The sequence below is a fragment of the Equus caballus genome, chromosome 14, assembly GCF_041296265.1.
Source record: "Equus caballus isolate H_3958 breed thoroughbred chromosome 14, TB-T2T, whole genome shotgun sequence".
In the NCBI taxonomy this organism is placed as follows: domain Eukaryota; kingdom Metazoa; phylum Chordata; class Mammalia; order Perissodactyla; family Equidae; genus Equus; species Equus caballus.
Window position 1 is genome coordinate 18,189,225 of NC_091697.1, and position 16,874 is coordinate 18,206,098.

The window sequence follows — 16,874 nt, forward strand, 5'->3', positions numbered from 1 at the left end:
TTGGGGGAAGGTATTAGTCAAACGGGAAGGATAGATGTAACATTTCTCTGAAGTTAGTGGCATCTCTGCATTTTACAGTTTCCTTAAGTAGTATAAGCAGTTTCATTTCTTTGCTAAGCAGTGTGCTTCAGTGGGTGTGGAAGGCAAACGTTTTCCCGCTGGTGTTGTCTTCATAGAAACTCTTTATACCCTTTGTTATTGATTAATACTTATGTAGTATTTTCATTATTTATTTGCTTCTGGTGTTACCCTGGTGTGCTGTGTTCCCCTCTCCAAGTCCTGGCAGTGACTGCCTCCAGGAGGCTTGGGCCTGCTGTCCTCTGGCACTGCGTACGGGCAGTCTTCAAACTTACGTTTTGTGACTTCTTTCCTCCTCTGGACTGCCCTTCCTTTTCATTTCAACTGATTGTAAATGTGAGGATGGGAATGGGAAGAGCAGCCGGGGGTGGCTTCTTAAGATTTACAAAGGGTGCCAGAGCTATGATGACCATATTTGCAGAATCAAAAATTGAGGACCTTGCCCTGACACATTCAAATATGCTTAGAGTATTCGAAACAAACTGTCCCCCCAAATCTAGAACAATGGCCGTGTAATTTGTAGTCCCAAAGGATAGTCTTGGTGTCTTCATGTATCTTGTTAAACTAGTGAATATGGTAAGTTATACATGTATCCTAACGTGGCATGGTAGAGTAATTTTTACCAATAAATATTAATTAGAGGAATAATCTATTTATTCTAGTTTCATGTTGTTTTAGCTACTTAAACTTGCACATATAAGCCAAAACTGAACTAATTTCCTTAGACACTACTTAAGAAATTTGTTCAAGCATGCTTGAATTTCACCAAGACCGCTTGGTAACTGAATCAGAGATTAGTTTGGCTTCCTCATTTACCCCATGCACAATCATCTCCTCCTGGTGGCGGTGGTGGTCGGAGGTGGGGTGTGGAGAGACGAGTAAGTGCAGATGAATGAGCAGAAGTCACGAGTAGGTCAGTCACCTGGGTTTGTGGGGGTTTTCTGTCTTTGCCTTTTCTTCCTCCTCTCTTCACTAACCTACACTGGATAGTATCAGTCTTTTTTATTTTTGTTAATCTATAAAGTTAAGTAGAATTTTTCACTGCTTTGTTTTGCATTATAGGTAACGGTTTAATGGAGTGTCTCTCCCTGTACAGATACAGATTTGGATATATTGTGCTGTCCTCTGTGGGTGTATTCATAGTTCTGTTGGCAGTGAGCTGCTTGAAGTGCTTCAGAGCTATAGTGGAGCACTTTGATATAGACTTGATTGATTTCATTTATCTTGAGAAAAAATTAATTTTTTCTTTTCTGTTTAGTTGCTGATCATCTGGGCTGTGATCCTCAAACACGATTCTTTGTCCCTCCTAATATCAAACAGTGGATTGCTTTGCTACAGAGAGGAAACTGCACATTTAAAGAAAAAATATCACGGGCTGCTCTCCACAATGCAGTTGCTGTAGTCATCTACAATAATAAATCCAAAGAGGAGCCAGTCACCATGACTCATCCAGGTAAACCAAAAAGGCTGTAGATTTTATTATTCCTCCTAGAAATCATTGCTTTATAGGTAGGCATTCTACCTCCGCTAAAACCATATCATTTCAACATAATTCTATTATTGTATTTATTTTTGGTGTTACCATTTGTCTGTTGAGATGCATGTCTTTTTCCCTTAGTTGAATTTTTTTCTTTTTCTTAAATAATGACCACAAGAGCCTGTAACTTTGCACTTACTAAGTAACTGGCTGTGATTGAATCTTAGTCATTTTACATTTCTGAATTTCATGTGATAACTTTGAAAAATACTCTGTTAGATTTAGAATCATTTGTCCAGGTTATGTCATGGATTCTCAAAGATTACCTGTTTGAGAAAGAAGCTTTTTTATCTTATCAGGATAAATGTTGAGACTGACTTAGTAATTAATATAATTACAGTAGTAACAATATTTCTTCATTTCTTGTGGAAACAGGATATTTATAATGTAACTGTTTTAATAACAATAGTTTCAATTTATTGAGCACTTACTATATATATGTATGTAGCAGGCACTCTGCTAAGGGCTTTTTTTGGTTTTTATTTTTTAGTAGACTTTAGTTTTTAGAGCAGTTTTAGATTCCCAGCAAAATTGAGTGGAAGGTACAGAGATTTCCCATATACCACCTACTCCCACACATGCCCAGCCTCCTCCATTATCAACGTCCCCCACCGTAGTGGTACATTTGTTACAGTGGATCTCATAGTTTACATGAGGGTTCACTCTTCATGTTGTACATTCTGTGGGTTTGGACAAATGCATAATGACATGTATCCATCATTATGGTATTATTTTCACTGCCCTAAAAATCCTCTCCTCTGCCTATTCATCCCTCCCTAACCCCTGGCAACCACTGATCTTTTTACTGTCTCCACAGTTTTGCCTTTTCTAGAGTGTCATATAGTGGGAATCATAGAGTATATAACCTTTTCAGACTGGCTTCTTTCACTTAATAATACACATTTAAGTTTCCTCCCTATCTTTTCAGGGCTTGAAAGCTCATTTCTTTTCAGCACTGAATAATATTCCATTGTCTGAATGTACCAAAGTTTATCCATTCAACTACTGAAGAACATCTTGATTTCTTCCAAGTTTTAGCAATCATGAATAAAGCTGCTATAAATGTTTGTGTGCAGGTTTTTGTGTGGACATAAGTTTTCAGCTCCTTTGGGTAAATAGTAAGGAGCACAACTGCTGAGTTGTATACTAGGAGGATGTTTAGTTTATAAGAAATTGCCAAAGTGTTTTCCACAGCGGCTGTATCATTTTGCATCCCCACCAGCAGTGAATGATAGTTCCTTTTCCTCTATATCCTCAGCAGCATTTGGTGTTGTCAGCTGTTCTGTATTTTGGCCATTCTGATAGGTTGTTTTAATTTGTGTTTCCCTGATGACATGTGATGTGTAGGAGCCTTTTTATTTATATTTTCTTGGACAGCCTTTGCCATTACCACGTATGGTACAGATACTTACCCCCTCTTACAGACCAGGAGGCTGCAGCAGGTGAGGCAGAAGAGGGCTCAGACCCATGCCTGTTGATGTCCTTTCAGGTCACCAATCTCCCTCTCAACGTTGAAGCCTACATAAAGTTTAGTGCTGCATTTGTAAAAATTTTAAAGATTAATGACTTATTTAAAGAATTAACTTTTAATCATATAATTAATTTTTACATAATCGATGTTTAGATAGTTATCTTACAAAGACCTGTTCACTCTAATTGAGTCATTGATACTTTTGTGTGTATCTTGATAGAATAATGCAGATGGATTTAAATTTTATTGCTCTGTGACTTTTCTTCCTTTCAAATTAAGCCTTTTAGAACTAACATGTGTTTTTTCTAATTGCAGAAGTAATACATGCTCATTAAAAAAGCCTGAAACTAAAGAAAAGCACAAAGAGTAAAATAGAGAGCATGTGTGATTTTCATCATCCAGAGATCACCCATAACTTTTCTTCAGGGAAACCTAAGGAGGATTAGGGGCAGTCTACCCTAGTTGGATGTCTGTGTAGGACACTGGATTCAAGACAGTGGTTTTTTTGCTGTGGTCTCAGAGCAGGCGCCAGTTTGCTCTCCTCAGCTGTTTTAGAGGAAAGAAAAACAGTTTGAAATTTTGGATCTAACCATTCTATAGTGATTTCTTCTTACTGAAAACATGAAGAGAATGGAGAGGGAGAAATTCTAGTGAACAAAATATATTTTTCTTTCCCACTGATGTTATTTTACACACAAAACCAGAGAGAAGTAGCTTGAGTGAGAGTTTAAGTATGAGAATATCTGAGGATTCTAAGAAAGGGAAAATTGAGAATTGAAATTGAAATTTTTTTTTTATTTTTAAAATGATTTTTGTTTAAAATTGTTCTAAGTAGATACATAGGAAATTAGAAAGGATGATGTAAGAAAGTAAACTGGTACAATAGCTAGAGAAATTTGACACTATTGGATATTGTTAAAGAACTCATACGTTGTGATCCAATAGTTTCACGCCTAGATACATGTTCTAGAGTACTTTTCAAACTTGAATGAGCATACGGATCACCTGGGAATCTTATTAAAATGCAGGTTCTGATTCATTAGGTCTAGTATACAGCCTGAGATTGTTTCGTTTTAACAAGTTTCCAGGTGATGCTACTGCCACTGGTCCACAGATCGTGCTTTGAGAAACAAGGAAGTAAAGACAGGAAAGCTAGGTTTTAGTCCTAGATTTTCCACTGACTTCCTCTGTGGCATGGGTCAAGTTGCCTCCTGTGTGGGAAGGCCTCTTGTGACTCTCAGTCTAACTCGGAAAGGCCATGAATCTCTGTCAGAGAGGACAACAACGTAGAAAGTCTGTATGCACTGAGAGCTTGCTTTCCTGGCTCGTTGAGATGTCACTGCTGCTCTCTACCTCCACAGATCCCCAGTGCTGTCCATGTGAGGTTCAACGACCCTTGACTCAGAGTCACTAGATGCCCCCCTACAACCTGTAACTCCAGATCTCAATGAGTGGACTCAGAGATCCATGTTTTAGCCCTCCCTTGCTCACATGTCAGTTATGTCCACCCTTCATTTGAGTAAAGAAACCTGTGTTATGCATTGTAATATGAAGTGATCGGAGTTGAAAAAGAAAGACCCCTGCATCACACCCTCAGTGAGTTTACAGTCCAAGGCCCCTGCAGTCTGCGGAGTGCCTTTTTGTGCCCTTTTGACAGTATTGTCCTTTTCCTTTCATGTTGTCATTATTTGCATACTTGACTGACAGTAGGGAAAGGACTGCAATTTACGTTAAAGTTCGTGTCTTATCTTTCCATTCTCCACTGTGGTCAGCAAAACACCTTGAACAAATAAGTCTGTGCTGCATTGAAATGATTTCATGAAGACTTTTAATTTCCTTGAGCTTTCTTTCTATCTAAGGATATATTTTATGACTAATTTTAAAATTCCACATTGCTAAAGGTAAGTATTTTGTTTTCTTGCCTTGTCAACAATGTTTCAGGAGCTTGCTTGTGTTTGTTCTAAAGAACGCCCTTCATCTGTTGACTGAAGGACATCTTTCCCAGGGCAGTGTCCATGACTTCATTGACAGGAAAGACCACTCCATTTGTGGTTTTATTTGTTAGCTCTAGTTAGCTGAATGAGTTCTTTGTAATGTAGCTAGCGGATATGTGGTAGTATAAAGGGGAAGTTATTGGCTCTTGGGTAGTGCACATTTGTCTGAAAGTTAAAGATTTATTTTCCTGGTTTAAAAAAATTTATATAGACTTTACTGTTACTGTTTAACAGTCGTAAATTGTGTCAAATCATTGTTAAATTGGGCATCTCCTTTATAGTTTTGTTTGTATGTCTATAAGAATCCACGTATATTGTTTCCATTGTTAAAAGGAAGATGAGGTAGTTTAGATAAACGTAACCAAATAATGTTGCTTTTCTGTTTTACTGTCAGTCAGCAGTATCTAATGCCTCTTATTGTTCCTTTGACTGACTGGACAGAATTAGATGAATAGCTCTTCACCTTTTTCCCATCGTATTCTCTTAAAAAAAAACTCATCTAGCTCTATATTTATTATCTAGCAATGAGTAGAAAAATACCGCACTTTGTAAAATATGGAATATTCACTTTATGAAAATAAGTAAAAAGAAATCACAAACACATTGCAAAATACCTTTAACTATCAATAATTTGGACCACTTAATGTAAATCTATCATCTTTATTCCAGAAGCCCATCAGGAAAATGAATAAGAGTCATGCTCTTGTTTTACTGTTTAAAGGTTCTAATTGAATATGGATGTAATTATCGCAAAAAAGATAGAGCCTGCGGTTTAAACGTACTGCAATGACAGGAAATAAGAGTATAAATTGTGTGTATCTTTTTGCCTGAGTTTGAAAATATTTCTTCTAAATCTTCCATGTGATCCATACACTTTTTAAAAATTCATAATTGTCAAAAAAGTCTAAAACTGAAACACTTAAGCAGTAGCTTTTAAAAAATAAAAATAGCTTTAAAAAAAATAACTGCTGATGATTCTGTTTTAAAACCTTTGCATAAGCTCTGAATTTTTCCTTTATTTCTCTAAATCTGAAGTGGAAGTGACAATCCTTCTGTGAGACTCTTGAGGTGGCCTGTCTCCCAGTCCTCCTGTCTAGCTCTGATGGTACAGGCTCCATGTCCTGAGCAGGCCATTTGAACTCCTCACTGGCTTTACCTTTTTATCTTTCCTGTGCTTACCCTTTACTTTCCAGCAGCAGAAGAGGAGGGAGCTGAAATAACAGAAAGGGTCTGGATGGGTTTGAATCCCAGGTTAGAAATCAGTTACATAGGGTACAGGTTGGAAGACGTTGTTTACTTGATGGCTGTTCATATGATGATTACCCTAGACTTAGAGCTGCAAGCTCTGAGTTAGCTCCACGAGCACAGCTGCTAAGGAAGATGACGCAGCCTGGCTGCACGTGTTAGAGGTCTGGTGAGGCTCCCTTCCCCTTGACTGATGCCTCACAGCATTCCTCAGCACAGGTTTTGGTGGGGTGGAGACGGGTGTATTTGGGGCAGGATAGTTCTTTGCTCAGCAGGGCTGTCACATTACAGAATGGTAGCCCCCTAAGCCCATGCTGTACTAAATGTCAGTGGCACCCCTCCATGTTTGTTTTAATGCAAACCCTTCCACCAGAGATTCCAGAGAGACATTCCCGAGGAGGGCTTCCCTGTCCCAAATGAGACCCACTGTCAAATGCTAAGTCCAAGGAACCTTTACAGGAGGATTGGAAAGGGTCCGTCATTGGTGAGGGGGTGGGAATGGCACTGATGAAGGAAACTGATAGGTTTTCTGTTTACCAGCATTTTAGCATGTCTGGTGTTCTTTATTCCTTTCTGCAGCTCTGGTTCCATCTGGTGTCCTTTCCCTGTCAGCCCAGATAATTTTTGTATCATGTATTACAGTGCAGATCTGCTGGTGATGAATTTTCTCATCATTCATTTGTCTGAAAATATCTGTCTTGCCATCATTTTTCAAGGACATAGATACAGAATTCTGGTTTGACAGAACACTTTAGAAGTGTTTCTTTGTTTTCTAGCCTCCATTTTTTCTGATGAGAAGTTGTTCCCTTTTATGTAATGTCTTTTTTTAAAAACAAACTTTATTTTTTAGAACAGTTTTACATTTACAGAAAAATTGCAAAGATAGTTCAAAACATTCCCATAAACCCTGCACCCCATTTCCCCCGTTATTCACATCTTACATTGGTATAGTGCATTTGTTATAATTGATGAACCAATATTGGTGCATTATTATTAATTACAGTGCATACTTTATTCAGATGACTTGGTTTTTCTCTGCTGTCCTTTTTTGCGCCAGGACCCCACATGACATTGTGTCGTCGCGTCTCCTTAGGCTCCTCTTGTCTGTGGCAGTTTCTCACACTTTCCTTGTTTTTGATGACCTTGAAAGTTTTTAGGACTACTCTTCAGGTATTTTGCAGAATATCCTTCAGTTGGGACTTGTTTGATGTTTTTCTCATGATTAGACTGAGAATATGGGTTTTTAGGAGAAAGACTACAGATGTGAAGTGCCAGTCTCATCACATCATATCAACATACCTATGACCCACGTGGAGTGATCAGTCTTGGTGTTGACTTTGACCACCAGGCTGAGAGAGTGTTGGTCAGACTTCTCCACCATCAAGTTCCTTTTTGTCTCTCCATACAATACTCTTTGGAAGGAGGTCACTATGCATAGCCCTCAGTTAAGGGGTCGGGGGTTAGGCTCCCCCTCCTTAGGGCAGAGTATTATATACTTACTTGGAATTATTCCACATAGATGATTTGTCTCTTCTCCATTTATTTATTCAGTCATTTATTTATATCAGAATGGACTCATGGATATCTATTTTATACCTTGTATTATAATACAGTACTACTTTGTTTATGTACTGTTTTATCCTCAGATTATTCTAGCTTTGGCCATTGCGAGCTCTTTCACTTGGCTCTTGGGTCCTTTGACATGCTCCCATTAGCATGTGTGTCTTGTTTCTTTTGTTTGTTTTGCTTTTTGATTACTTTCTTGCTTTCTAGTACTGTAAGATATTTCAAGCTCCTCTTGTTTATATTCCCTCTCCCAGTCCTAGAATCAGCCATTTCTGCAGGGAACCCTGGTTTCCCTTTGTTGGAGATGGTATTAGAAACCCAGATCTGGGCAGTAGGTGTGCTTGTTAGTATTGAGGTTGTGTTGCTTATGGGCCTTCTTAACTGACAGAGCAGAGCAATACGTGTGTGTACTAATGCCTGTATATACACATATCTATAAATATTTCTATATATAACCATATGTAGCTATATTAAGCTAGGAATGAGTTCCTACTCAGGTCTCCAAGTCTCCTCCATGACCACATGGATCCTTCTAGCTTTCTCCCCTTGCTCCTCTCTAAACTCCCATTCCAAAAGTGAGAAACCTGGCTCCCAGCATCCACCGTCCATTTTCTTAACTCTTCAGCTCACTGAATTCTCAGACTTTGAGATTTTTAAAGATTAAACAGATTTTTGAAGGCTTTTAGAGTTCTGGTGCTTGGTGCGAAAGCTAACATAGGCTGCTTCCTTCTCGATGGAAATTTTCTCTGGGTAGAATGCCTAACTCTGTACTTAACCTTTCCTTCCCACCCGTTTAGAACTTTTTTCTCAAAAACTTGTAATAAAAGTATCTTAACATAAAAATGACATACAGCTAGGTAAAGCTTGGAACACATAGAACAACAAAAAGCAAATGTTCATTAAGTCCATCTGCAGTTGGGTTCAAAAACTAGTAACGAGTGTTTGTGGAGCCTGGCTTAAGTAGCAGCTCAAGTGGAGGCCTCCTGCACTTCAGTCACGGAAGCTCAGTGTACACTAGTGTGTGCGTTGTCTGCTAAAATGTGTTGAAGGCTTGGGCTGTATCCCTGTGGACGTAAAAATACTCAGATGGAGGGAGATTCAGTCTCAGGCTGCTCTTGACGTTGGAAGTATTGTGTTCATTTTAGCATTTTGTTTTAATAAAGACATTGAAAAACTGATGTCCAAAAAAGAACAGGATGAGAAAAGTCTGTAAACAGTGCTTTATCAAGCACAATTTGGAATTTGAGCATCAAAATGAATGATAGTAACTATTTTAGCCCATTCAATAAAATAGACTATGAGTTCATACTGATCTACAAAGTAAGAGTAAATTGAAAGTTTGGTGAGAAATGGAATATTTACCTGGTCTCAAAGTACCTCCCCACAGAATACTTACTAATTACTTACAGAGGGGAAAAAGAGGAACTTCACAGTGGAAATGCCTGGAGGACATCACTTGTACCAGATGATCAAAATGCATGTCATTGGTAATGGGCTATGTCGACACTGCACCCCCTGGTGGTAGACGCTGAGAAGAGCACCGCGTCACTTCTGTGCCGTTGCTGCCGGAGGCGCACGACCTGAGTCCACCCATGAGAAACACCAGATAAGTGCAATGAAAGACATTCTACAGAATAACTGGGCTATAACCTTCAAAAGTGTCAGGATCATGAGCATCGAGGAAAGTCTGAGAGTCTGCTGTAGACTGACAGAGACTGAGACGTGACTGCTAAATGCGACGTGTGGCTCTGATCTGGACTGGTATAAAGGACGTGATTGGAGATTGTGGAAACTTGAACGGACCCTCAGATTAGGCAGTAGTAATGCATCAGTGTTAATTTCCTGATTTTGGTGGTTGTACTCTGTTTATAAATGTTTTTTGTTTATAGGTGAATACACACTAAATGTTTGGTGGTGATGAGGCATCATGCCGGTAACTTACTCTTGAATGGTTTTGGGAAAAAATGTTTTTATACGATACTTAGCATTAGATTCTTTAAAACTATTTTTTTAAATGAATAATTTGGGACTATAGGAATAGTTAGTATGCAGGAAAGACTGAGGTGGAATCCCAGGGAAGATGAAGGACTATTGTGTGGAAGAGGAATTTTCATTGATTCTGGGACGTAAACTTGAAGTTGGAGTGTTTTGTACATTCGATGACATCTTAAAATTTACTGACAGGATTTTTTTTCTCCGTGATATACACAGTAATGATGCACCTTACAGTTGATGGTATCTTATACCATCAGTAAGTGAGATAGAATTTGTTTGGTGATGCTTCTCCAGAGAAGAGAGCCAAGAGCCATGAATGGGCATTTAGGAATCAAGATTTTAATTACATATAAGGAAAACCTTTATAACACTTAAAGCTACCTGTGGATAGAGCCAGCTACCTAAAGAGTCAGTAATTCATAGGAGGGCCCTGTATTCTGTTGAAGATGACCCCAAAACTCTTAACTAAGAGATTCTGTGACTGGTGATTTGTCTTCCTCGTTACCAACCCCTACCTCTCTGCCTCTCTACTTGAAGCAAGAAAGTGACTTTCTCTTCCATTGAGGGCTTTCTTCTGACCACCTTTTCTTTTTTATGACGTGGAAAAAACAAAGAGAGATTCCATGATGAGTTCACACGGTCAGGAGATTGTAGAAGAAACTGACGTTTGAGTGCTGGGCACTGAGCCTTCCTTGTGTGAGATTGAAGAACTGCCTGCCTGAGGAGTGAAGGAACAAGGGGTCAGGACACCTTTTTCTTTTTGAGTACAAACTGCAGCCAGGTGTCATCAAGAATTATCAAATCACTGTGGAACCGCTCAGTGGCACACACACTGAGCTCCTGTATGTTGGCCTTGTGGCAGGAGGTTCAGGTTCAAGTTTCAGCACAATTACGAGTTAGCTTTGGGAACCTTGGTTGGTCCCAACTGGATACCATCGTGCTGACACTCTCTTCCTTCAGAGAAGCTGCTTTCAAACTGGTAAAAGCGCCTCTGCACTTGGGGCCTGGTGCCTCAGACAGCTCATACTCCCTCTTCCTGGATTTGCAGTTCTGGGGTTAAAGCCTCTGCCCGGCTGACCAGGCCTTGCCTGAGACTCGTTCCAGGACTCGGTGAAGGGGGACTGTGTGTAGGGGGAGCAGATTTCTGATACTTCCCAACTCCGGCGACTCCCTGAGCTTAAGCACCGACTCTGGGAAGTTGAGCATATTGTTGGTCAGCAGGTGCCTGAGTGCATCCTGAGGTGCTGCGGAGGAATTGAAGAGGGAGTAGGAGTTCCAAAATTCAGTGGGAGGGCTTTGGTTTCCTCCCGAGAGTCATCAAAAACAAGGAAAGTGTGACGTAATTACCTGCAGGTGATCTCATTTTTTGAAGGAAGAAAGTGAAGTTCAGAGAGGTTAATAAGTATCTTGCTACCATTTAAACCTAGACATTCTGACTGCAGAGCCCAAAGGAGGTCAGTTCTGAGATTCCTTTCCTTGGCCCCTGAAAATTGATTTTGTAGTCAGGATTACAGCAGCATTACCATATTTTTCTACTTATCTTTTTTTCCCATTAAAAAATGGAATTTTCTAGGGGGCTGTTTTTTACAGAAAAATTGCCCACCCAGCAGTTCTGTTGTTTTAATGAGAAAAAAGATAAGTAGAAAAATATGTTACTGCCTCTGATTACAGAACCGCTTTACAAATGTGGAAGAAATTGTAGCATTAGAAAATCACCATTTTGCAAATGCAGTTGTAGTAACTGTTTTCAAGTGAGCATCAGTGGTGCTGGATCACTGGGGAACTAGATGTTCTGAAAGCATCACCCCACAGATGGCTTATTAATTGAAAAAAGAAGAGCAGGGGCTGGCCCTGTGGCCGAGTGGTTAAGTTTGCTCGCTCCACTGCAGGCGGCCCAGTGCTTCATTGGTTCGAATCCTGGGCGCAGACATGGCACTGCTCATCACACCACGCTGAAGCAGCGTCCCACATGCTACAACTAGAAGGACCCACAACAAAGAATATGCAGCTATGCACCGGGGGGGTTTGGGGAGAAAAAGGAAAAAAAAAAAAAAGAAAAAAGAAGCGCATTCGTTTACAGTGGAGGAATCTGGCAGATACCAGATTAGCCAAGTGATAAAATTCGCCATCACCAATAAAGGTAAAACTTGCATGTGCTTCCTGCTGTGGCGCACTGAAAGGACGCAGCATCACCTGTGTAGCGTTCCTACAGACATGTTGACCTTGGACATCTGGTCATGAGGAAATGGGCAAATCCAGATCGAGGAACATTTTCAAAAGATATGGCCTGGACTCACCAAAAAGGTCAATGTTGTGAACGACCAGAAGTGGCTGAGGACCTGAATTAGATCAGAGGAGACTAATGAGATGAGACAACCAAACACCATGCGTCAGGGCCTGATTGGGTCCTGGGTACTACACCAAACAATTCTGAAAGTCACTTTAGAACCAGGCAGAGAGATTTGAACACGGACTGTATATTACAGAACAGCCTTGTATCAGAGTTCAGTTTCTTGAGAGTGATGAACCCATTGTGTCCTTTTTCTTAAGAGATAATGCTGAAGTATTTCAGGAGGAAATGTCATGATGTTTGCACCTTACTCTCAGTTGGTTCATCAAAAATAAATACACATATAATAAATACATAAAAAAGGTAAAATGTTACCAGTTGACAAATCTAAATAAAAAGTGTGCGAGGGTTCATAGTATTAAAACTGTTCTGTGGGTTTGAAAATTCTCAAAATAAAAGGAGAAAGAATAGAGTTGTTTATTACAGTAGCCAAATTCAGTGAGTTTGATTAACATTAAAGCATTAACATTAGCATTAAAAACCCTGGAGAAAGTTTTCAAGAAAACAGGTGAAAGCAGGTATCACAACCAAGTTTTACTTCATTGCTATGTCTGTCAGGTTAATCCTGGCTGCCAGGCATGGAAATGCACAGGATTCTGAGGCCATGGTCTGGTTTATGAGCGGTGTTTGCCCGGGGTGGAGATGGGAGTGATGGGAGTGGTGGTGGAGGTTCCACTATTTGCCGTCTCTCCTTGAGTGTTTACATCATTACAGTCTAATTAGTCCCTTACTCTTATCAATCACCACTTGGTTTTATCCCAAAGCTTGCATTTTCTCTGACACTAATATTCCCCAGAAGCTGGGCCAAGGTTTCACAAATCTTTAAAAGGCAAGTGTCTGAGGCATCCTTAACTCAGGGTCTTTGAGCCCAGATCAGCTTTAGGGGTGGAAATGAGGGGTGCATGAACCTCTCCTGAAATTAGCAGAATTGTGGAGGAACTTTCCTTCTAGAAGGGGGCCCTATCATCAGATTCTCTAAGGGATGCGTGACCTAAAATGGTTAAGAAACTAGTACCTTTCCTAGTATTCTGATGACCTGCTGTGATGATTTTCCATCCTGCTTGACCAGCAGTGTCTTGGTCTCCTTTCCTGTGACTCTTCCCAGTCTCGCCTCTGATACGAGCTTGATGAGACTACCTGTGTTTGGCTCCTCTCTCTAGTCCCTTTAAGATTCTCCTTTGCCCTTTGAGGGTAGATGCACTTTTCACGTAACCAAGAGCAGGTGTAGTAGAAAAACACTCCTGTGAGTCTTCTTTACTCCGCACACAGCACGCTTCACTCTCACATTCCTGGTCGCCAAATGCATGTGGGGTTTTCCCTGTATCAAGCAGTTCTCAGCAACACCAGCCACGTGTCCTATAATTCAGTTCAGTTCAGACACTATACCTAAAGTTAGCATCTGATTCCATAAGTTAAGGGCTCAGTCCCACGACACTCCCCTCCACCCCCACTTCGGAAGCCGATCTCAAGTCCCAGATGAAGAAAGAGAGAGGGCAAGATGTAGGAAGGGGCCTTCCGGCGCACCACCCTCCCAGCACTTGCATGTGTTCACCAACCTGGAAGCTCTCCGAATCTCATACTTTTGGGATTTTTATGGAGGCTTCGTTGTGTAGGCATGATCAATCATTAATTCAGTCTCCAGTTCCTCTCCCCTCCCCGTAGGATGGGAGAATGAGGCTGAAAGTTCCAAATTTCTCATCATGGCTTGGTCTTTCTGGTGATCAGCCCCCATCCTGAAGCTGTCCAGGAGTTGCCTCGTTAGAACAAAAGACACTCCTGTCGAACACAGGAAATTCCACGGGATTTAGGAGCTGTGTGTCAGGAACCAGCATCAAAGACCAAATATTAGAACGAAAGATGCTCCTAATGCTCTTATCACTTAGAAAAATTGCAAGAGTTTTAGGAGGTTTGTGCCAGGAACCAGGGGCAGAGACCAATATATACATTTTCTATTACTTCAAAGAAGGTAATTTTCCACTCTTTGAAAGGTGAATGTTAGGGAACTTGATCATAGTATGTGCTCAATAAATATTGTTGAATGGATGGTTGAAATAATTAAATGTTTCTTTTCCCAAACAGCTTTCCCATTGAAATTAGGTGGTGCTCATCTAGTGCTCTTTGAATGCGTGAAATTGCATGGATGGTTCCCTGGGCCACCTGTGCAGATCTCCCTGCTCCTCCTTCAGCTTGTCTTCAAGGGAGCCTCAGAACTGACTCTAAACTGCTTGTACCTGGTGTGGTTATAAAGCAATGAGACTGATTGTCATGTGTCGCTTGTGGGATCCGTCTCAGTTACTTTATAGCCATACCTGGTATCTTATACCACAGATCATTGCCTGTTGAACAACATGTTGAAAGCACAAACCTATGGTTTCTAAATGGAAATTTAAAATGGCTTAGCATTACTTTATGATTTTCTGTAATTTACTGATCAGAACTCTTACTCAGAAAGATAATTAGATGTTAACTTTGTTGCTTTCTTTACTTTTGTAGTTTTCTTTTTGTTTTTGGGTTTTTAGTCGGTATTCTGATAAACTGATGTTCTGATAAAGTGGCTGGCACAATTTTGAATAAGTAGTACAAAGCTGTGTGTTCCATTGGGTTAAGCTTTTCATAAAACTCCTTTTAGTTACTGAATTTCTTTTCAGTTGCATGTGGTCCTTTGACTGCACAAGATACTAGCATAGTCCTTTTAGTTAAATATGATAAACGAAACGTAGAAGCCAAATATTCAGTATTATTCCTTGAAGAAGCCTTTGAAAGGGCATGTTTGGGGAGTTTTATTTTGTTTTGGTGATTTATATTTATATGCACAAACCTCTTTAAAATTTGAGTTAATGGTTATAATTTTCTCTTTCCCAAAATAAAGTGTGTGTTCTCCTTCCTCTGACCCCCAGAGTCCTAGGGGCTCTCTGAAGAAGGCAGGTGCGAGCAGTTGCACGTTACCACAGGCAACTTCACTTATGAAAGGACGATCGCTGACAGCTAGATTGGTGGTAGACAGACTTCTCTTTTTCCTTAAAAGAAAGTAGGGAATTATTCCCTTTGTGGAGGAGGAAAGGGAGAGCAGTTTCATGCTGTGCATAGGAGAGAGAGAGTCACATGCCCTTATTGTATTACTGCTTCTGGAAATTACGTAAGTGAAAGAACTAGATGACTAGAAGAGCGACTTAAGAACATCCTTACAATTAACTTAAATAGTTTGTGGCTGTGACTGAACTTCTGGACAGCTGTTAGAAGTTGGAAGTACTGTGATGCCAAACTAGTCCAGAATGTTGAAGCCTATACTTGTCTCAGGAAGGGTTTGATTTCCAAGGGCTCTGGGGTGAACTAGGAAGGAACCTTCCTCCAGTCAGGTCTAGACATAGGACCAAAGTTGGTTTCAACTGTTATTAATAAAAGATGCCACCATTGGCATTTTGCTGTTGCAACTCTGTTATCAGATCGATGTCCTAAGTCTCAGTGATATTATGAAACCGCATACCCTGTACTTCTTCCTGTTTCTTGTACTAGTTCTACCCGCTGTAGATGCTTTGTAAATGTTTCTGAGAATGTTTAGTGCAAAAAGTAACCAGTTTGAAATAAGAGTGTTCTTTTCTTAAGGAGTTGGGACTTTCTAAAGTGCATTTTAAGATGGAAAACGTTTTACAATGAAAACCTGCTGTGATTTTATTACGTTTCTGTTGGCTGTATAATATAATGTTTTGTACTGTCTGTTGTCACATTTGGCTGATTTAGTAATCTGTTTTTTAAATATAGTTGTAAGACAAGTTAATATGGCTGTTAACACTGCCATCATGTTATGCCTAAAGTGTGTTTAAATCTTAAGTGCTACACAACAAACTCCTGTTGCCACTGGTGCCTGCATACCACACCGCAGCTTCACTTCATTTGAAAAGTTGAAGCTGCAGACTTGTGCCATCAGCAGAAATCACAGTGGTTGTTCTAAGTAGAATTTTTGTATAGTTGACGTTTCTACAAATTTTAAATGTCACTTGAGTATATTTATTTATTTTACATTACAGGCACTGGAGATATTATTGCTGTCATGATTACAGAGTTGAGGGGTAAGGATATTTTGAGTTATCTGGAGAAAAACATCTCTGTACAAATGACAATAGCTGTTGGAACGCGAATGCCACCTAAGAACTTCAGCCGAGGCTCTCTAGTCTTCGTGTCAATATCCTTTATTGTTTTGATGATTATTTCTTCAGCATGGCTGATATTCTACTTCATCCAGAAGATCAGGTACACAAACGCACGCGACAGAAACCAGGTGAGCTACAGTACCCTATAGTGATTGATGCCTACCGGCCGTAATTCATAGACTTCTATTGTGATCGTACATAATACAAATATTTTTTCATTTGAAAAAAAAGTTGTAACCCTTACCCATTTTAGTATGTTGAAAATATATCTGCACAAATATTTAAGGGTATTTTAAATGCCTAAATGGGGAAATTATTAAATTTATAGTGACCACTTGGAATATTCTAGGTAGATGGTTAGCTTACTATAGTATGATCTAACTAATTCTAGTGATTTGAAGAAGTATCCCACGATTGCATTTTGAACCTGGCAGATTGGTTGTCAGTGGTGAGGGGAGCTGGGAGGATGGGAGAGGGAGACTTCACTGTA

At 39.9% G+C, this 16,874-nt stretch overlaps 1 protein-coding gene and 1 non-coding gene across 10 annotated transcripts in view; both read left to right on the forward strand.

Moving 5' to 3' along the window:
* The window catches only part of RNF130 (ring finger protein 130), a 106,918-nt gene that overhangs the window by 28,970 nt on the left and 61,074 nt on the right, over positions 1-16,874 (forward strand). For all 9 annotated transcript variants that reach the window (XM_070233708.1, XM_070233709.1, XM_023617014.2 and 6 more), the window contains exons 2-3: positions 1,337-1,531; positions 16,262-16,512. In XM_070233708.1, the coding sequence (XP_070089809.1) occupies positions 1,337-1,531; positions 16,262-16,512 (446 nt within the window). The remainder of the gene's footprint in view (positions 1-1,336; positions 1,532-16,261; positions 16,513-16,874) is intronic.
* MIR340 (microRNA mir-340) lies at positions 14,475-14,541 on the forward strand. The gene has a single exon (NR_032939.1). It is a non-coding gene; the product is annotated as a microRNA mir-340 (primary transcript).